Source organism: Salvelinus namaycush, chromosome 13 (genome assembly GCF_016432855.1).
Source record: "Salvelinus namaycush isolate Seneca chromosome 13, SaNama_1.0, whole genome shotgun sequence".
NCBI lineage: Eukaryota > Metazoa > Chordata > Actinopteri > Salmoniformes > Salmonidae > Salvelinus > Salvelinus namaycush.
In genome coordinates this window covers 12256914-12279308 of record NC_052319.1, presented here as the reverse complement: position 1 = coordinate 12279308, position 22395 = coordinate 12256914, and the positions used below count along the sequence as shown (strand labels likewise).

Here is a 22395-nt window from a genome sequence, read left to right as displayed (position 1 = left end):
CTTTGTAGTACTGTGCGCCTCACAGTCTGTTCTTAACTTGGTGATTGTGAAGAGATCTGGTGGCATGTCTTGTGGGGTATGCATGGGTGTCTGAGCTGTGTGCTAGTAGTTTAAACAGACACCTCGGTGCATTCAGCATGTCAACACTTACAAGAACAAGTAGTGATGAAGTCAATTTCTCCTCCACTTTGAGCCATGAGCGATTGACACGCATATTATTAATGTTAGCTCTCCGTGTACGTTTAAGGGCCAGCCGTGCTGCCCTGTTCTGAGCCAATTGTAATTTTCCCGAGATCCCTCTTTGTGGCACCTGACCACACGACTGAACAGTAGTCCAGGTGCGACAAAACTAGTGCCTGTAGGACTTGCCTTGTTGATAGTGTTGTTAAAAAGTCAGAGCACCGCTTGTTAGCTACTGTTGTATCAACATGTTTGGACCATGACAGTTTTTTGCTCAATTTCTTGCTCAATTTGCTCAATATCCACATAATTTATTACAAGTTTTAGTTGAGGTTTAGGGTTTAGTGAATTATTTGTCCCAAATACAATGCTTTCAGTTTTTGAAATATGTAGGACTAACTTATTCCTTGCCACCCATTCTGAAACTAACTGCAGCTCTTTGTTAAGTCTTGCAGGGATTTCACTCGCTGGAGTAGCTGATGTGTATAGTGTTGAGTCATCCGCATACATAGACAGACTGGCTTTACTCAAGGCCATTGGCATGTCATTAGTAGAGGTCGACCGATTATGATTTTTCAACGCCGATACCGGTTATTGGAGGACCAAAAAAAGCCGATACCGATTAATCGGACGATTTTTATTTATTTCTTTGTAATAATGACAATTACAACAATACTGAATGAAAACTTATTTTAACTTAATATAATACATCGATAAAATCAATTTAGCCTCAAATAAATAATGAAACATGTTCAATTTGGTTTAAATAATGCAAAAACAAAGTGTTGGAGAAGAAAGTAAAAGTGCAATATGTGCCATGTAAAAAAGCTAACGTTTAAGTTCCTTGCTCAGAACATGAGAACATATGAAAGCTGGTGGTTCCTTTTAACATGAGTCTTCAATATTCCCAGGTAAGAAGTTTTAGGTTGTAGTTATTATAGGAATTATAGGACTATTTCTCTCTATACCATTTGTATTTCATATGCCTTTGACTATTGGATGTTCTTATAGGCACTTTAGTATTGCCAGTGTAACAGTATAGCTTCCGTCCCTCTCCTCGCCCCTACCTGGGCTCAAACCAGGAATACATCGACAACAGCCACCCTCGAAGCATCGTTACCCATCGCTCCACAAAAGCCGCGGCCCTTGCAGAGCAAGGGGAACAACTACTCCAAGTCTCAGAGCGAGTGACGTCACCGATTGAAACGCTATTAGCGCGCACCCCGCTAACTAGCTAGCCATTTCACATTGGTTACACCAGCCTAATCTCGGGAGTTGATAGGCTTGAAGTCATAAACAGCTCAATGCTAGAAGCATTGCGAAGAGCTGCTGGCAAACGCACGAATGTGCTGTTTGAATGAATGCTTACGAGCCTGCTGCTGCCTACCATCGCTCAGTCAGACTACTCTATCAAATATCAAATCATAGACGTAATTATACCATAATAACACACAGAAATACGAGCCTTAGCCTTAAACTATCATTTCGAAAACAAAACGTTTATTCTTTCAGTGAAATACGGAACCGTTCCGTATTTTATCTATCGAGTGGCATCCCTAAGTCTAAATATTGCTGTTACATTGTACAACCTTCAAAGTTATATCATAATTATGTACAATTCTGGCAAATTAATTACGGTCTTTGTTAGGAATAAATGGACTTCACACAGTTCGCAACGAGCCAGGCGGCCCAAACTGCTGCATATACCCTGACTGCTTGCACGGAACGCAAGAGAAGTGACACAATTTCCCTAATTATAAGAAATTCATGTTAGCAGGCAATATTAACTAAATATGCAGGTTTAAAAATATGTACTTGTGTATTGATTTAAAGAAAGGCATTGATGTTTATGGTTAGGTTTGGTGCAACGACAGTGCTAAATCATCACCCGTTTGGCAAAGTAGGCTGTGATTCGATGAGAAATTAACAGGCACCGCATCGATTATTTGCAACGCAGGACACGCTAGATAAACTAGTAATATCATCAACCATGTATAGTTAACTAGTGATTATGTGAAGATTGATTGTTTTTTATAAGTTTAATGCTAGCTAGCAACTTACCTTGGCTTCTTGCTGCCCTCGTGTAACAGGTAGTCAGCCTGCCACGCAGGCTCCTCGTGGAGTGCAATGTAAGGCAGGTGGTTAGAGCGTTGGACTAGTAACCGGAAGGTTGCAAAAACAAATCCCTGAGCTGACAAGGTAAAAATCTGTCGTTCAGCCCCTGAACAAGGCAGTTAGCCCACCATTCCTAGGCCGTCATTGAAAACAAGAATGTGTTCATAACTGACTTGCCTAGTTAAAAAATATTTTATTTTTTAAAGCAGCCAAATCGGTGTCCAAAAATACCGATTTCCGATTGCTATGAAAACTTGAAATCGTCCCTAATTAATCGGCCATTCCGATTAATCGGTCGACCTCTAGTCATTTAGTAAAGATTTTAAAAAGTAAGAGGCCTAGACAGCTCCCCTGTGGAATTCCTGATTCTACCTGGATTATGTTGGAGATGCGTCCATTAAAGAACATCCTCTGTGTTCTGTTAGACAGGTAACTCTTTATCCACAATATAGCAGGGGATGTAAAGCCACAACACAAGTTTTTCCATCAGCAGATTGTGATTGATAATGTCAACAGCCGCATTGAAGTCTAACAAAACAGCTTCCACAATCTTTTTATCATCAATTTCTCTCAGCCAATCATTGGTCATTTGTGTAAGTGCCGTGCTTGTTGAATGTCTTTCCCTATAAGCGTGCTGAAAGTCTGTTGTCAATTGTTCTTACAGTAAAATAGCATTGTATCTGGTCAAACACAATTTTTCCCAAAAGTTTACTAAGGGTTGGTAACAGGCTGATTGGTCCGCTATTTGAGCCGGTAAAGGGGCTTTACTATTCTTGGGTAGGGGAATTACTTTTGCTTCCCTCCAGGCCTGAGGGCACACACTTTCTAGTAGGCTTAGATTAAAGATATGACAAATAGGAGTGGCAATATCGTTCGCTAATATCCTCAGTAATATTCCCAGTTGTCAGACCCTGGTGGCTTGTCATTGCTGTTAGACAGCAATCATTTTTTAATCCTCTTCCACACTCACTTTACGGAATTCAAAATGTATTCAAAATTCTTTCATAATTTGTTAATTTATACTTGGATGTGTAGTGTCAGCGTTTGTTGCTGGTATGTCATGACTAAATTTGCAAATCTTGCCAATTTAAAAAATCATTCAAGTAATTTGCAATATTAGTGGGTTTTGTGATGAATGAGCCATCTGATTCAATGAATGATGGAGTGAGTTTGCCCAAAAATTCATTTAAGGTGCTCCAAAGCTTTTTACTATCATTTGATATCATTTATCTTTGTTTCATAGTATAGTTTCTTCTCTTTTTATTCAGTTTAGTCACATGATTTCTCAATTTTAAGTACGCTTGCAAATCAGTTGTGCAGCCAGACTTATTTGCCATTCCTTTTGCCTCATCCCTCTCAACCATACCATGTTTTATTCCTCATCAATCCATAGGGATTTAACAGTTTTTACAGTCATTTTCTTAATGGGTGCATGCTTAAGTGTAACTGGAATAAGCAATTTCATAGAAGTGCAGCGTCTGGTTGCTACTCATTACACACCACAGACTCAAAAATATGATTTACATCAACAACATAGGAATCACTACAAAACTTATTGTATGACCTCTTATACACTATATTAGGCCCAGCCTTTGGAACTTTGGTTTTCATAGATATGGCTATTATATTGTGATCACTACATCAAATGGATTTCGGATACTGCTTTAAAGAAAATTTCTGCTGCATTAGTAAAGATTTGATCGATACATGTTGATGATTTAATTCCTGTGCTGTTTGTAACTACCCTGGTAGGTTGACTGATAACCTGAACCAGTTTGAAGCTTTTTCTTGAGTGGGCAGCTTGATGAAAGCCAGTCAATATTTAAATCACCTATGCAACAGCATCACCACTACTACACTGTCAAGGGATCTAGAGAGACTGTGCATATGATTTTCAATAGAGTAAAACCTGAAATATGGGCTCCTGCTAATGCTTTTTCAGCCCTTGATTCGTTTAAAACGTGTGCAGGATAAAACATATTAATCAGATACAATCTCAGTCACAGCTCAGCCAATCCACACAATGTTGGCTTTAAGATTTAAGATAATTACACAGGAATGCCTATTTGACCCTGTGTTTATGATGAACAACAGGTATGTGTTTATGGAGGAAATATGACTCTAGGACAGTATAATTAGTTATTCACCAATGCATGAGATACAGTAAATATGTTAGGGGATATTTTTTCAAAATGTTTCTTCAATTATATGTCCTATTTTCTAGTATCATGTCTTGACTGAGCATTCTGGGTCAGACATCTCATTAGCATATGACCTCAATACAACAGCACAGCTTGGGCACAGATTATTAAAATATATAGTTTTGTATGTTTATTTTCATGCCTGCTGTCACAAACTTGCTTCATCAAAATCAAAATGCCTCTTGCATATCAGACAATATAGGTCAATAGCCGTGGTGCAATGGTAGTGTTTATAACAAAATGCAATCTCTCTAGCTTATGTTTTGCATATAGCTGCATAAAGTATGTGATACCCATAAGAGAAGGATACAACAGAATACAGATAAGGTACTGCATTCCATTTAGATAATTATTGATATTTAGTTAGAGAAGAAGTAAGGGGAAAATAGTACGGAGTAAAAGTATACCGATTAAAAATATAAACGCGACATGCAACAGTTTCTAAGATTTGACTGAGCTACATTTCATATTAGGAAATCAGTCAATTTCAATAAATTCATTAGGCCTTAATATATGGATTTCACATGACTGTGCAGAGGTGTAGCCATAGGTGGGCCTTGGAGGGCATAGGCCCACCCAGTGGGGAGCCAGGCCCAGCCAATAAGAATACGTTCCTTTTTCCCCACAAAAGGGCTTTATTACAGACATCTTATCTTGGCAAATGATAAATGCTCACTAACAGGGATGTAAAAACAAAATGTGCACAGAATTTGAGGGAAATAAAATTTCAGAGATTTTTTATTTCAGCTCATGAAATATGGGACCAACACTTTACATGTTGCATTTATATTTTTGTTCAGTGTACAGTGCATTCGGAAAGTATTCAGACCCCTTGACATTTTGTTACATTACAAACTTATTCCAAAATTGATGAGGGGAAAAAACGATTTAATCATTCTACACAAAATACCCCATAATGACAAAGCAAAAAATGGTTTAAAAAAAAAGAAAAGCTGAAATATCACATTTACATAAGTATTCAGACCCTTTACTCAGTACTTTGTTGAAGCACCTTTGGCATCGATTATAGCCTCGAGTCTTCTTGGGTATGATGCTACAAGCTTGGCACACCTGCATTTGGGGAGTTTCTCTCATTCTTCTCTGCAGATCCTCTCAAGCTCTGTCAGGTTGGATGGGGAGCGTCGCTGCACAGCTATTTTCATGTCTCTCCATAGATGTTCGATCGGTTTCAAGTCCTGGCTCTAGCTGGGTCACTCAAGGACATTCAGAGACTTGTCCCCAAGCCACTCCAGCGTTGTCTTGGGTTTGTGCTTAAGGTCATTGTCCTGTTGGACGGTGAACCTTCGCCCCCGTCTGAGGTCCTGAGCGCTCTGGACCAGGTTTTCATAAACGATCTCTCTGTACCTTGCGCCATTCATCTTTCCCTCGGTCCTGACTAGTCTCCCAGTCCCTGCTGCTGAAAAACAGTCACACAGCATGATGCATCCGCCACCATGCTTCACCGTAGGGATGGTGTCAGGTTTCCTCCAGACGTGATGCTTGGCATTCAGGCCAAAGAGTTCAATTTTGGTTTCATCAGACCAAAGAATATTGTTTCTCGTGGTCTAAAAGTCTTTAAGTGCCTTTTGGCAAACTCCAAACGGGCTGTCATGTGCCTTTTTACTAAGTAGTGTTTTATGTCTGGCCACTCTACCATTAAGGCGTGATTGGTGGAGTGCTGTAGAGATGGTTGTCCTCCTGGAAGGTTCTTCCATCTCCACAGATGAATTCTGGAGCTCTGTCAGAGTGACCATTTGGTTCTTGGTTACCTCCCTGACCAAGGCCCTTCTCCCCCGATTGCTCACTTCGGCCGGGCGGCCAGCTCTAGGAAGAGTCTTGGTGGTTCTAAACGTCTTCCATTGAAGAATGATGGAGGCCACTCTGTTCTTGGGGACCTTCAATGCTGCAGAAATGTTTTGTTACCCTTCCCCCGATCTGTGCCTCCACACAATCCTGTCTCGGAGCTCTACGGACAGTCCTTTCGACCTTGTGGCTTGTTTTTTTGCTCTGACATGTACTGTCAACTGTGGGATCTTACCAAGTCATGTCCAATCAATTGAATTTACCACAGGTCGACTCCAATCAAGTTGTAGAAACATCTCAAGGATGATCAATAGGAAGAGGATGCACCTGAGCTCAATTTCGAGTCTCATAGCAAAGGGTCTGAATAATAATGTAAATACGTTTTTTTAATTTATACATTTTTCTAAAACTTCTAAAACCTGTTTTCACTTTTTCATTATGGGGTATTGTGTGTAGATTGATGAAAACATTTAGTTTTAATCCATTTTAGAATAAGGCTGTAACCTAACACAATGTGGAAAAAGTCAAGGAATCCTTTCTGTATATTCTCACTAGATTTTTATGCTGTGTGCTATTTATCATTCATAAATGTCTTTTTTATTTTGACAAGTCACCAACTAACTATACCTAACCTACTGTCATTGAAGTATCCACTGTTATTAAAGCATTAGAGCAATGCTGAAAGAATGACATTAAACTTGCATGTCTTGTGATACATCTGGTCCAGCTTGAGTTGATTTACTCTAATCTTGTGTTGGAGAGCTCAGCAGCTCACGGATCGCTATCAATATGCATAACCGCTGGGCTTGTTCACAATGTGCACTGTGGCTGGTATGTTAATCACTTGTACCAAAGCAGCCACGTCTCTTAAAGGCCAGAATGACTTCTCGCTGCGTTCACAATGTATAAAAACCTCCTTCAGACTAATACGGTCTCATAAATGATGTGTTACATAAAACATATGCTAGTTAACACAAAGGGATCTACTGTAACACAAAGGGATCAACAAATAGGCTCGAAAACCCGACCCAAGGCAACACAGTGACCAGGGTCTGGTTTCAATTATGAACTGTTTTGGCATAGAGGACGAATCAACATAGGGATCAACTGTAGCCTCCTGTCAACAGAGGTCCTCCTCAGTCTCTGTATAATAGCGAAATGACTCAAGCATCGTGGTTCACGTCGAAGAGCCGTAGTTCAAATTGTAAAGGTGACACGCCTCACTGTAGATACTGTAATGGTCTGTCTGGGGTTGGTGAGTTCATCCTGTGCCAGGACTTGATTTAGGCTACTTGTCACAGCAGAGTGGAAGATAAGTCCTCTGGGAGGAGGAGAGGAGAGGGTAGGAGGAGGGCAGCAGAATCTCTGTCAAGGGAAAGTCCAGTAGGTTCAGCGAGGACACATGAGGCAGCCGACTGCCGCTACCTGGGAGGAATGGCAGTTGGGTTTTAATGGTTCATAAATAAAACAATGTAATCCCGTCACACTGTCAAAAAACATGCTCGTCACACTGAAACTGCCCACTAAACATCGGCATTTGCCAGATGCACTGGGGATTTAATGTACATTATGCACTGTGTATAAGGCACTCGCCCAATTTGTTACATGTCTTCATCTTGTTTGTTACATGTCTTCATCTTGGAATACACATTTCCTCAGCAGAGGAGTAAGTAGAATGTGTTTGTGCGTGCAATGAAGTAGATTTATTGACCTTTGTCGTAACTTTGGCTCTGTATGTTTGTCTTTTGTCTGCAATCAGCCACGTTAGTGGTTGTGCCACGCTCCTTAATACGGCACTGCTGCAGAGTTGATTCTATTTCCCTGCTGGCTGTAAAGCAGTAGATTAGGCCAACGCTATTGGAGGAAGTGCAGTGCTTTAATTGAGTGTGAGAATGATATCATTCCTCTTTCACTTCACTGGCCGTGGCCTCACTTACAATCACCAGGACTTCCTGGGATAGGAAGTGGTTGTACTATAATCACTTCAATGGGGATAACTATTTCATAGATATACAGGCTGTGGGTCATATACTGTAGTATTCACTGTGATCCCTATGATGGTAACTTACGTTTAATTAGCTTGTATGTGGTAATTCCCTTTTGTCTGAGGCATACATCATTTTTCCATGAATAGAAGACTTTTAAAATAAGCACAAAGAATGTTCTCATGCTGGATTTGTCACTTCTTGGAGATTTTGCTTCTAATGTCGATGTTGTGAACCACACAATGGTTTCTCCTGTGGTTTTAAGCCTTGTGCCCATTAATCGAACTGGGTTATTGTGCTGTGCCTGAAATCAAATCTTCCTCTTCCTCTCCCTGTCCCTCTCTCTCCTCTTTATTCTCACTCCACTCACTCACTCACTCACTCACTCACTCACTCACTCACTCACTCACTCACTCACTCACTCACTCACTCACTCACTCGCTGGCTCTAACTCTCTTCCCCCTCCCCTTCACCATTCTCGCTCCTTCTGCATCTCTCTCTCTCTTCTCTCCCTGGCTCATGCTGGTAAAATTATCTGCAGACAGCAGGAGCAGAGGCACGCCTGACTCTCTCTCAGACATACCACCCATGTGATCTCACAGGCTGCCTCCCTCTGCTCCAGTCAGGCTCCAGCCTTTCAGCCGGCAGCAACTAATGAGTCTTTGTGTGGCTAGGGTGAATAAGAGAGAGAAGGAGGGAAGGGAGAGGGAGAGTTAAAGAGAGGCACCTATTGTCATTTAACAATAAAGCATAAAGGAAGGGAGAGGGAGAGTTAAATATTGTAATTTAACAATAAAGCATATGGTACCGGCAGTGGCAGTCAGGGCTGGGAAATGTACAAGTCTCTGTGTGTCTCCCACTCCCTCCCTCTCACCAGGTTCTCATGCCCTCAGAGTACTGGGGTCGCAGCAAGTCAGTGGACTAAAGCAAAATGGGAGCTTATCATTTATCATGTTTCACCTCTTTCTAAGTGCTTCATTTAGATTTTGCTCCCAAGTGTCACGTTAAGAAAGGGTGCCAGAGGAGTCGGGAACACGCCAGTGGACACAGGTCAGTGGTTTCTTTCAGGGCTGGCACAAAGTGCCCTGTTATGTATATTTCTTTTTGCAGGGCTGATGTGTGACGACTTGCTACAGATGCTGGGGCTTGTTAGTATTGCTTGGGAACGAGAGCTTTCGTTGTGACTCTCTCTGTATGGCAGGTCCGCAGCGTGAGGCTTGTGTGTCACCTCTGTGTACAGTGATAGGTGAACCTTACGGGAAACATGATCTGTTTTGATTCAGAATATACGTGTGTCACATAGGGCTGTGGATGCAGTTCCTAAAGGAATACAGTTGGTTCGTACAGTGCATGTGTGTGGGCTCAGTGAAGCCAGCACAGGGAGGGGCTTTGCAAGCAGACTTTTGCTGCATTATTCCCACCCAGCATTTTCTCTTGCACCATGGTGTATGCCCAGCCTAGCCATGATTAGTTGGAACACAACAGTGGAGGAGACAAAGAAATGTAGAGGAGGAACTAGCTCTGCTCTCTGGCTTGTGCTGCTAAGCCCTGAAGAAGTGAAGTCTGCTTACATTAACCACTGAGTTGCATTTGATGTCATGCCTATTCACTGTGTCAAGGAGATGTTACCCTATCCAGATTGGATCGGTCTATTTTAGGACAGCTACAATATGAAATGAGACGTGTAGCATAATCCTTGTTCGTACAGAAAACGATATGCATTGATTTGGATTTTGAGTGTAGCTATAACCATCATATTCCATTTTTCTTAATTGTGTGCCTCAAATCTTCCTCTTTAAACTATACTGCGATAATGTGTTGTCAGGTGTAGTCATACTATGATATTTATGTTTCACAGACATGAGGACTGGAGCAGAATCACTTTCAGACATGAAATCACTATTTCTGCTCATATGTTGGCATTGCCATGGAAACCACTTTGGCTATCATAGCATATTGCAGCATCTGCTGAGGGCTAAGAATACGAATGGATTTCCAACAATGGGGAACTAATTAAAATGATTACAAAATAGACTTGGGCCATCCCATGTGGAAAATAGAACTAAATTGTCTGTACTATTTTGTATTCTTCCTGAATTACAGTGAGGATTGTCCAGCTGCCCATTATGACAACTGTAGAAAAGGAGGTACTAAGTATCTAATGCATTTAAAAATGTCATTCCATTGGTTATAGGCTATATAAACATGTAATTCCATTGGTTATAGGCTACATAAACATGTAATTCCATTGGTTATAGGCTACATAAAAATGTAATTCCATTGGCTATAGGCTACATAAAAATGTAATTCCATTGGTTATAGGCTACATAAAAATGTAATTCCATTGGTTATAGGCTACATAAAAATGTAATTCCATTGGTTATAGGCTACATAAAAATGTAATTCCATTGGTTATAGGCTACATAAAAATGTAATTCCATTGGTTATAGGCTACATAAAAATGCAATTCCATTGGTTATAGGCTACATGAAAATGCAATTCCATTGGTTATAGGCTACATAAAAATGTAATTCCATTGGTTATAGGCTACATAAAAATCTAATTCCATTGGTTATAGGCTACATAAAAATGTAATTCCATTGGTTATAGGCTACATAAAAATGTAATTCCATTGGTTATAGGCTACATAAAAATGTAATTCCATTGGTTATAGGCTACATATAAATGTAATTCCATTGGTTATAGGCTACATATAAATGTAATTCCATTGGTTATAGGCTACATAAAAATGTAATTCCATGGGTTATAGGCTACATAAAAATGTAATTCCATGGGTTATAGGCTACATAAAAATGTAATTCCATTGGTTATAGGTTACATAAAAATGTAATTCCATTGGCTATAGGTTACATAAAAATGTAATTCCATTGGCTATAGGCTACATAAAAATGTAATTCAATTGGTTATAGGCTACATAAAAATGTAATTCCATTGGTTATAGGCTACATAAAAATGTAATTCCATTGGCTATAGGCTACATAAAAATGTAATTCCATTGGCTATAGGCTACATAAAAATGTATTTGCATTCAGGCAGTCTCTGATAGCTGTATTATTTGTACAACCTTTAATGCTAAATGATGAGGGCCAGTAACCATTTTAGACTGATTCAATATTTCATTAACGGTACCAACAGGAAACGCTGATATGTTTTGGTTGAAAATATGTAGAGTTTGTTTTAATCCTCCGCATCTGCGGTGGAAGCTGGCCGAGCTACAGCAGTGTTTGTCAGAACATAAGACATCCCGAAAATGTGTCTTCTAACGAAAACGTCTGTGGCGTCCGAACCGTTTGGGCTACAAACTAATATGACCACTCTATGGACAGATGAGACTCTCACTGGACACCGTTACCGGTTGAAATGTTTTTATGGAAGTGCGGAGGTAGTGTGCCCCAAAATTAAAAGGGTTAAATATGTGTGTTCACCCCCAAAAAACAAATCATTAGCTTTCTTATATATAGGAAATACACGTTAAATCCTTATTCCTCAGGATTTATTTTTTATCTGTCTGTTTGGCCATTTATGAATGTGTTATTCAATGCGTTTCTAAGTAATGATTCATATTTTTCTTCAATACCTACAGGGGTCCTAAAATTCAAAACCAAACAAACAATTCCATATGTTAGCTTTAGTGCATTTGAATGATTGGTCTACTGTGCAGAGGGACAGACAATCATTCAAATGGGTGTCCTGATGCCAAACATTGAGCATTCCACAGCGCTAAGTACTGTAGTGTAGGTTGGATCTCCTCCAGGTGCAAGCAGACCCATGTCACAGTACAACCACAGACACTTGGGAACAATGGTCCTTTGGCAGCGGCGTGATTTCTCTCCAGGTTCCACCACACTGGATGCGTCCCAAATGGCACCTTAATCCCTATATAGTGCAAAAGTAGTGCACAATATAGGGAATATAGTGCCATTTGGGATGTATGTGAAGGTAGTGCACTACATAGGGGCGCATACACTGTCCTTGAGGCAGCAGCAGTATTTGCATGTGTAATGAGTTGATAGCAGAGAGCGGCTCCAGATGAATGGGCACCTCTCTCTGAATGGAACTCCACCACAAGCTGCTCGGGCTGATACTGGGACTGAGACTGAAGCTGAACACTGTTTCTTTATTCCCGCGTCAAAAACAAAGAGGAGTCGGAGAGTGATGAATAAAAATGTATACCAATTACATTTAAGGACCAAAACATTGACAGCTGTGCCATACAGATTGCAAAATAGTTGGGAAGAGATTTCAGATGTAAAATGTATTTCATGGCACATGGTTTATGAACTGGCACACAAAACGAAGGCGGATTCAAAACCTAGAGTTTTTCCATTTAATTTATCATACAAAATTCTTGCAACCAATATAATGTATATATATATATATGGGGATACAACCATCGCAGCTCTGCAGATTTTGCTGTGAAGAGACCGAATCATTAGATCATTTGTTTTGGTAATGTCCATAAGTAGCTTGTTTTTGGTCGCAGGTTCAGGAGTGGCTGAAGAATTGCAACATTTACCTGGAGTTAACTCTGCAAATAGCACTGCTGGGTGATCTGAAAAGTCAGTGTCAATATATAAGTAATATAATAATACTCTTAACATTTTTGGCTATCTTTAATTTATAATCTGTAGAATCTATGAGAATAGAAAGGTTCAGAACTTTTGTGAAACATCACAGCACAGTTGAAAAATATATGGCAAATAGAAATCCAAACTGGATGGTGTTCAGGGATAGATGGGAGGGGTTGAGCTGAAGGATGGGACTAAAAACAAACAAAAGATAACTATTGTAAAATATACTGTGTCCATAAAACGTATATAGTATGTATAAGCTGGAAGTAGAAGCCTAAGTGGTGTTGTCAATTAGTTTACTCCAATTAGGGGAGCGGTGGTAGGGTTAGGGGAAAATAATAAAGGAATATATATATATGGCAAATATATATATATATATATATTGAATTGGAAATTATGCAGAAAATTACATTGATAGAAGCCACAATCTATTTGCAATATTAAAGCTGATCCACCCCCTAAACATAAAAAAATCTCATTAGATGTGTTTTAGAAGATTGCATCCCACATCATGTAGTAAGAGAACCAAAAGCCAGACTGTTGTTGTCACATACACTACATCAACTGTATTTAGGGACATATTAGACAACATGCATCAAAATAATTGATTACTGATATAAGCAATGGCTGGCTGAAGACATGTTGATGGAAATATGGAGAATGATTTGTGGAGGAAAGGCAGCAAGTTCCAACAACCCATTGTTTGACAGTTACAATTCAACACTTATTACAGTCAGTAGCCTAATTTGGCACTTACAGTAGTATTTGTGCAGTTGACTGATGCACCAGGTCTTGTTTTGATTTGTTTAATTACACCATCAGTCAGAGTTTAATGGCTGTCACTGGTGGCTGTTCTCCACTGGCCTCTGTAGTGGCATTGGGGAGGATGAGTGACTCGGCAAGGGGTGCATCCCAAATGGCACCCTATTCCCTATATACAGTGCCTTCAGAAAGTAGTCACATTTTTTTCACATTTTGTTGTGTTATTGGCTGAACTTAAAATGGATTCCATATAAACGCTGTGTCACTGGCCTACACACAATACCCCATAATGTCAAAGTGGAATTACGTTTTTAGATATTTTTTTTTACAATAAAAATAAAAATGAAAAGCTGCAATGTCTTGAGTCAATAAGTATTCAACTCCTTTGTTATGTCAAGCCTAAATAAGTTCAGGAGTAAATATTTGCTTAACATGTCACATAATAAGTTTCATGGAATCACTCTGCAAATATAGGGTTTATCATGATTTTTTTCATGACTACCCCATCTCTGTACCCTACACATACAAATGATCTGTAAGGTCCGTCAGTCGAGTAGTGAATTTCAAAAACAGATTCAACCACAAAGACCAGGGAGGTTTTGCAATGCCTCACCTATTGGTAGATGGGTAAACATTTTAAAAGTTGACATTGAATATCCCTTTGAGCATGGAGAAGTTATTAATTACACTTTGCATGGTGTATCAATACACTCAGTCACTGCAAAGATACAGGTGTCTTTCCTAACTCAGTTGCCGGAGAGGAAGGAAACTGCTCAGGGATTTCACCATGAGGCCAATGGTGACTTTAAAACAGTTAGAGTTTAATGGAGTGATAGGAGAAAACTGAGGATGTATCAACAACATTGTAGTTACATGACAGTACTAATCTAAGTGAAAAGAAGGAAGCCTTTACAGAAAAAATATTCTAAAACATGCATCCTGTTTACTAAAGTAAAACTGCAAAAAATGTTGCAAAGAAATATCCTGAATACAAAAGCGTTATGTTTGGTGCAAATCCAACACAACACATCACTGAGTACCACTCTTCATATTTTCAAGCATGGTGGTGGCTCCATCATGTTATGGGTATGCTTGTCATCGGCAAGGACTAGGAAATTTTTTAGGGTGAAAATAAATGGAATAGAGCTAAGCACATGCAAAATCCTAGAGGAAAACCTGGTTTAGTCTGCTTTCCAACAGACACTGGGACTGGGAGACAAATTCATCTTTCAGAAGGACAATAACCCAAAACACAAGGACAAATATAATACTGGAGTTGCTTACCAAGACGGCATTGAATGTTCCTGAGTGGCCTAGTTACAGTTTTGATTTAAATTGGCTTGAAAATCTATGGCAATACTTGAAAATGGTTGTCTAGCAATGGTCAACAACCAACTTGACAGAGATTGCAGAATTGAAAAAAGAATCATGTGCATATATTGTACAATCCAGTTGTGCAAAGCTCTTAGAGACGTACCCAGAAAGACTCACTGCTGTAATCGCTGTCAAAGGTGATTCTAACATGTATTGATACTCAATACTTTTTTGTTGTTGATATTTCTGTCTTTCATTTTCAATATATTTGCAAACATTTCTCAAAAAATATTTTCACTTTGTCATTATGGGGTATTGTGTGTAGATGGATGAGGGGAAAAACGATATTATTTCATCCATTTTGAAATCAGACTGTAACACAGCCAAATGTGGAATAAGTCAAGCGGTATGAATACTTTCTGAAGGCACTGTAGTGCATTATTGTTGACCAGAGCCCTGGTCAAAAGTAGTGTGCTATATAGGGAATAGGGTGCAATTTGAGATGCAGCCAGGGCCTGTCCTCAGTTTCTATGAACCTGGGAGCTATTAAACACTATGACTCCAACAGCACTTCACATCCCTCTGGGTGCTCCCCCCGGTCCATTTGAACATTTTCACTTTCTTTCTTCTATAGAGGGTATAACCATGTCAGTCATAATATCCTCCTAACCACTATAAACTATCTTCAGTCATGCCCCAGATTGGAACATCTCTAGGGAGCACTGAATGTGCAACATTACACATTTTACACATCACTATTTTACTTATGCACACACATGCGCACGCACGGCCACACGCGCACACTTTCACGTGTGCATGCACACACATTCAGGCATATTTAAATTCACTGCATATCCCAGGATAAGTAAAGCTGTAGTCAGGCTTTTTAAATTTCCCATAAGATGGAAGTTAATTAATTTTGAAGCCAAGGGATATTTTCAATCAGTAGCCGGCTGGATGCATGCATTGTGTTTTTGAGGTGCAACAGCAATTAAGTACAGTCAGATTATGTTTTTAGTTATGCTGCTGTTGGCAGATATTACAATCCTGCTTTGGGCGGTAACGTCTCATTTAATTTTTGCCCCATGTTCTTTTGTGATAAAAATATCCAGGCAGTGTTTTTAGAAATACCATCATGAATACAGGGCAAAGTAAGCAAAATCTCACTCCAGTGTCCCTTTTCTGTCGCCGCTCAATCAAAGACAGCAGAGTGAACAAGGTAGACACGTCATGCAATTAGCATCCTTCGCCTCGCATCCGAGCTCCTTTGTGTCAAGGTGATCAATTTCCTGGGGACCATCGGGTAGGTAGTGACGGCAGGGGGGGTGGTGGCGGGGGGACCTGGGTAGCAGGAGGGGTTGTTGTGTTCTGTGGCTCACTGCTAATTGCCTGTGTTGAGGAGGACTGTGGAGGCCGGCGGGGCCTAAGCTGGGCATTAAATAATGTCTACCCTTCCTTGTGCTGGCTGTTGCAGGTGCAGCGGCGGAGACGGAGAGGAGGGCCATGAGCGGTATACTTAAGAGGAAGTTTGACGAGGTGGAGGCTTCCTCCTCGCCGTGCTCCTCCTTGCAGGAGTCTGATGACGAGGTCTCCTGCAGCGAGAGCGGAGACAGCAGTGACAGTGTCAACCCTTCAGCCTCGGGCCCCTTCACCCGTGAGCACACACACACACACACACACACACACTGCTCTCTCCCACTATACATATGCTCAGCACTGATACAGTCTGACACGAAAAAACAGAACGCTACATGCGTTATTCATCTTGTAGTTGAGTGAAAGAGACATATTTTTGAATGAAGCATGTGTCATTCAGATTATACTTCTGTATCGTAATTGTTGCATCTAAAATGGACGTTGGGTGCATTAGGAAACAGCATGACAATAACATTTTGTCATTGTGATGACTTGCTGAAGCACAATACAACCCTCGGTTAGAAATGTCATTCAGATAACTCAGTTGAAGAGGAAATTGAAAAAAGCTGCATCAACCGGTGTGCTTTAAAAGAGGAGAAGAGACGCAATCCATGGCATTGTGTGAGCTGAGCTGGTGTCTGTGTGGATAGCTGAGTAGCCATAAGGATGGACTGTGCTGGGCTGGTGTAGCTGGGCTGTAATAAAGGGGAATGAATGCAGCGCCGCAGCAGCACAACAGTCTCTCATTAGGCGTTGCATCAGCAGGCACAGCACAGTACAGCACAGTACAGCACAGTACAGCCTGATGAATGAGCTGATGCTCTCTAGTCTCTGGCGTTGTGCAAAGCCAGTGGTGTGTCTGGCAGGCTCTGAGAAGCTATCAGTTGAGTAAACCTGTCATCGGAAAGGCTTCAGTCAGTTTGGCAGGCACCTCTGATGGTGCCACTGATAAAAAAAAAAAAAGACCTGTGTTTTAGATGGCCTGTTTTTTTCTATGAGCAGGAATGATGTTATTGGTAGTCAGCCTGGGGAAAATGTGTGGATTGTCAGTGGTTGGTTCTTCAGGTGACAGATCTATGTTGTGTTTGGGGAAAGACAGTAACCCTACCCTGGTTTTCTTGTGGGTGTGAGTGACAGGGCTCCTCCCTGCGTTGTGTTTACGTGTGCGTGTGTGCCAGAGGACGCTGGTAGGAGGAGCTATAGGAGGACGGGCTCATTGTAATGGCTGAAAAGGGAATAAATATAACGATATCAAACAAATGGAAACCATTTATTCCATTCCGGCCATTACAATGAGCCCCTCCTCCTATAGCTCCTCCCACCAGCCGCCTCTGGTGTATGCGTATGCGCTTGTGTACGTGTTTGTGTAGGTCCATACGTGTGCGCGTGTTTGCGGGGGGGGGGGGGGATCAGGGACAAAGGTGCTGTTTCCCCAGACTCCTGAGCCTTCTGGGTCAGCTGCTGCAGATAAAGGCAACCAGGAGGACGTTGCTCTAAGCCACGGGAATCAGAGAGCAGTTCATGCAGCAGAGCACACGGCTCCCAGAGCTTTTCCTCACTAAAGAGGTGTCACACTGTGTCAGGCGTGGTGCTGAGATGTACAGTAGCATTGTTGCCTGGAGAATACAGTACAACTCCGTCTGGGGTCGCGTTAGTGTTGGAGAAATAATCCAGCCCCTCTCCTTGTGTGATTGCTTTTAGAGGAGCAAAACAAAGCCTTGGAATTTCCGAATCTGAATCGGGAGGTCTTTGGTCGAAGGGCTTCTATGTATTCTCACAGATGTATTTTTAGAACTACATGGTCATAGCAACCCTAATATCACAAGTCACTAGAAGATGGCCGGACAAGAAATAGGAAGAAATACAGAGATATCGAACTCTGTTACGTATTGCAAGCTTGAAAATGACCTCTGCATGTAATTGCTTTCTCATTCAGTAAAACCACATGGATACCCTAAACAAAGTCTGATAAACCTTTTTGGGGGGGAAAATAAAGCGTAATTCCGATCAACAAGGCCAGACTGGCGCTGCCATGCCTGTAATGAATGCATTGTCCTTATGGCACAGGGTGGACTGCTGCTGGAACCAGATGGTTCCCATTTGTCCTGTTTTTCTGACATCAAGTGAGTGCTGGGAAAGCTGTGCTCAACCACTCCAGATCTGAGCCAGGAGGGGGATTATTTATGCTCTCTGTCTTTGCTTTCTTTTTCCTCCCTCCTTCCCTCCCTCCTTCCCTCCCTCTCATAGAACGGTCCTTAAAAAGCCACACGTAGTACTGACATGCCAAATGGCAGAGTTGGGATGATGACACTGCTCTACTAAGCTGGCTTGAGTTAGAGGACGTCCCTGTTGTCTGAGTGTTAGCAAGAGGACTCCCGAGGTTCATTAAAAGTCAAATAAAAACAGGCATTCAAATCCTGCAAATCGTAGGCAAGCAGATTAGCGTTTTATCTTGTTATGGTATGGCTACACGCATACTGTACACCACTGAGAGCACATCATGGCGAGCAACAACATACAACTCTTCCCTATGTACATGATTCCGATTTTAAATAAGTACTTTCTCTTGAAACAGTGTGCTTGTATGCTGTCAAGGGGGTTAATCTAGGTTTTTCTCATACTGGTGATTTCACATTCTCTTTCTTGATTTAAAATGGGCTATTCTTTCCTCCACATCGAACTGGTTAATCTTTCATCCATGTATGAAACAATAACCCTGCTTTCCCTATTATTTATATGTATGAAGAAGCGGGCCATCACCAGCTTCCTTTCACCATCTTCTCCCCTCGTCTTTTGACTCTGTAGCTGATTCTATACTGAAGAGGGAGAAGCGTGTGAGAACAAGGAGGGTACATTTTGACAATGTGACGGTGTACTACTTCAGCCGGCGCCAGGGCTTCACCAGTGTGCCCAGTCAGGGGGGCAGTACTCTGGGCATGTCCAACAGACACAGCGGTGTCAGGCAGTACTCCCTGGGAGAGTTTGCCCTGGAGCAAGAGAGAATCCACAGAGACATGCTCCGAGACCATCTGAAGGAGGAGAAACTCAACTCCATGAAACTCAAGGTATTGGTTCGAATCCAGGCTGTATCACAACCGGCCGTGATTGGGAGTCTCACAATTGGCCCAGCGTCGTCCGGGTTTGGCCAATGTAGGCCGTCATTGCAAATAAGAATTTGTTCTTAACTGACTTGCCTAGTTAAATAAAGGTTAAATAAAAATAAAGAAATACTTAAGCAATAAGGTCCGAGGGGGTTTGATATATGGCCAATATACCACGGCTAAGTGCTGTTCTTAAGCATGACGCAACGCGGAGTGCATGGATACAGCCCTTAGCCATGGTATATTGGCCGTATACCACAATCCCCCCCGCGGTGCCTTATTTCTATTATGAACTGGTTACCAACATAATTACAAGAGTAAAAAAAAAAATGTCATACCCGTGGCATACGGGATAACCCACGGATGTCAGCCAATCAGCATTCAGGGCTCGAACCATCCAGTTTATAAATACAGTTATGACATATTGTATCCTTTTATAAATATAGAATGTTATATGTTTCCAACTGCTCACTCTGTGTACTCTTCCGAGAAGCAGCATGTCATTGGTTTCAGCTGGTTCAAACCGGACTAAATTTGATCCCTTCTCGTTTGTTTTCAGCTGACTAAGAATGGTACAGTGGAGTCGGAGGAGGCCAACACGCTCATGGCAGAGGACATCTCTGACGATGACATTGATCTGGAAAACACAGAGGTGGACGAGTACTTCTTCCTACAGCCCCTCACCACGAAGAAGCGCCGGGCTCTGCTGCGGACCTCGGGGGTGAAGAAGATTGACGTGGAGGAGAAGCACGAGCTGCGGGCCATCCGGGTGTCCAGGGAGGACTGTGGCTGCGACTGCAGAGTGTTCTGTGACCCAGAGACCTGTGCATGCAGCGTAGCAGGAATCAAGTGCCAGGTAAATCCCTGGGTAGTCTGACCATACTGTACACGCTCTCATATTGACACAGATGTGCCACTCTATCCGCTCTGGAATTAAGCCTTCTATGCGGCCCCTAGTCTTCAGGCAAATGCATTTCAATAGAAGGGTGATTAAGCGATCAAATATTTTAGACGTTGTAGATGAAAGTACTGTATCATTGAAAAAGTACTGTATCATCTACAGTAGCTTATCTGATATTGCCAAAGTATTACATTCATTAATCTATTACATGCAAACTGCAGAATATATGGTCATATAACCCAAGGTGGTCCAATCTACAGGTGGACCGCATGTCTTTTCCCTGTGGCTGTACCAAGGAGGGCTGTAGCAACGCGGCCGGCCGGGTGGAGTTTAACCCCATCCGCGTGCGGACCCACTTCTTGCACACCATCATGAAGCTAGAGCTGGAGAAGAGCCGCGAGCAGCAGCAGGCATCCCCTGCCAACGGTTACCATGGCGAAAGCAACGGCTATGGCAGCCCGCTGGTCCAGACCCAATACTCTCTGTCAGACCCAACAGTCCAACAGTCTGCCATCATGCACCTCCAGACTGCTGACGACATGGACGAGCCTCTGGGTGATGAAGATGAGGATGATGAGGAGAATGAGGAAGATGACGAGGATGAAGAGGACAGCAGCAGTTTATGCAGCGGACTGTCTGACTCCAGCACTCAGAGCTTGGCGAACAGTGACTCTGAGGAAGAGGACGGCGATGAGGAGGACAAGTCGGAGGACTTTGAGAATGGAGTCAGCGAGCCGCCTGTCGCCAACACTGAGGTTGCCCCCCTGTCCTCTGTGTTGTGTTACTCTGACGCCACTCTGCCACAGGACAACCATATGAATGGAAACTCTTATTTATTCAGCTCCCCAGCAGATTATTATCAGTTGGAGAACCCCAGTGCTGTTGCCTCAGCCAACGGGACGGCCAGCCAACCCAGTGAACCCTATGGAGAGGTCTTATCATTCCCGCACACAGTAAGCACTACTAACGGTGCCATGCCACAAGGACCATTTAACATGGCCGTCGACATTGCAGAGCAGTACACAGATTACCCCCGCCAGGCTGAGGAACAGTACGCCAATCAGCACTTCACCATGACCAATGGCACAGCAGCAACCACTGCCATGGGCTGCTGCACACCTGACCTGGAGAACAACATGGTCCCGTCTAAAGGAACATTCCCTGAGCAACCTGGGGGCCTCAGCCAGATTGAGTTCCACAACAACTACCTGAACAATAAGAAGTGTTTTGTGGCAGAGCAGCCAAAGGAAGTGTCTAGCGTTAATTGTCTGTCTGAAGGGCCTTCTTTAGCAGTCAGTACAAAGATCCCTGCATTAGCAGAGAATCTCCCCAAGGTCGCACCAGTTTAGTGGGCCTAACTCACCTGTCTGTGTAGGCTTCATGTTGTCTTTTCTTAATGAACAAGGCTGACCAAGTGTTATTTATGGAGAATATATTAATGGCCTTTAATGGGAACTCAACTTTCCAAGTCATTTACAAGACCATACATTAGATTGACATTATTTAGCTACAGGTTCCATGATGAGAAACGTTTCTAATGAGCCCCCTGATTTCTAGTATTCTAAACTGCGAGATGGAATCAGTCAACAAAAACTGAAAGCTGTAAGCCTGTGCAATGTATCTTGTAATTTTAAAGGTAAGGTTTTAAGGATATATTGTGAATGGAACTTTTCTATGTCTGTGTCAAATGTGCAAAAAATGAATTGTCCCAGTTTATTTATTGGTTCTGAAGTATGTGTATACTTATAAATGGTTTGATATTTATAAATGCATGTTATTTTGGGTCTTTCAATGGCATTTATGAGGAATTGACCATGTTCAATTTGGGTTTATAAAATCTGTATTAATGTACTGTACAGACCTTATTGTGTTGTCACTTGTAATCCATGCTTTTATATTGTTTGGAAAAGCTTGAAACAGACTACAACTTTTAGTTATTTATTTTGAATTATAATGCTAAGAGCATTATGTCATCGGTGACATTGAAGTCAAAATGATTCACAGCTGTTTGCACTTTTGTGAAGG

The 22395-nt window shown here is 41.7% G+C and overlaps 1 protein-coding gene across 1 annotated transcript; it reads left to right on the top strand.

The window, feature by feature from the left end:
* Window positions 1-16455: 16455 nt before the first annotated feature.
* Window positions 16456-21719, top strand: LOC120057769 (cysteine/serine-rich nuclear protein 3-like). The gene is made up of 4 exons (XM_039006241.1): window positions 16456-16606; window positions 19174-19433; window positions 20029-20325; window positions 20631-21719. Exons 1-4 carry the CDS (start codon window positions 16456-16458, stop codon window positions 21717-21719), a joined length of 1797 nt encoding a protein of 598 aa, XP_038862169.1.
* Window positions 21720-22395: the final 676 nt, after the last annotated feature.

Excerpts from the sequence above, each read along its gene's own strand:
- LOC120057769 (XM_039006241.1), top strand. The coding sequence starts at position 16,456 with ATGAGCGGTATACTTAAGAGGAAGTTTGACGAGGTGGAGGCTTCCTCC. Across the intron at positions 19,434-20,028 it reads TCAACTCCATGAAACTCAAG|CTGACTAAGAATGGTACAGT; the intron begins GTATTGGTTCGA and ends GTTTGTTTTCAG. Across the intron at positions 20,326-20,630 it reads TAGCAGGAATCAAGTGCCAG|GTGGACCGCATGTCTTTTCC; the intron begins GTAAATCCCTGG and ends TCCAATCTACAG.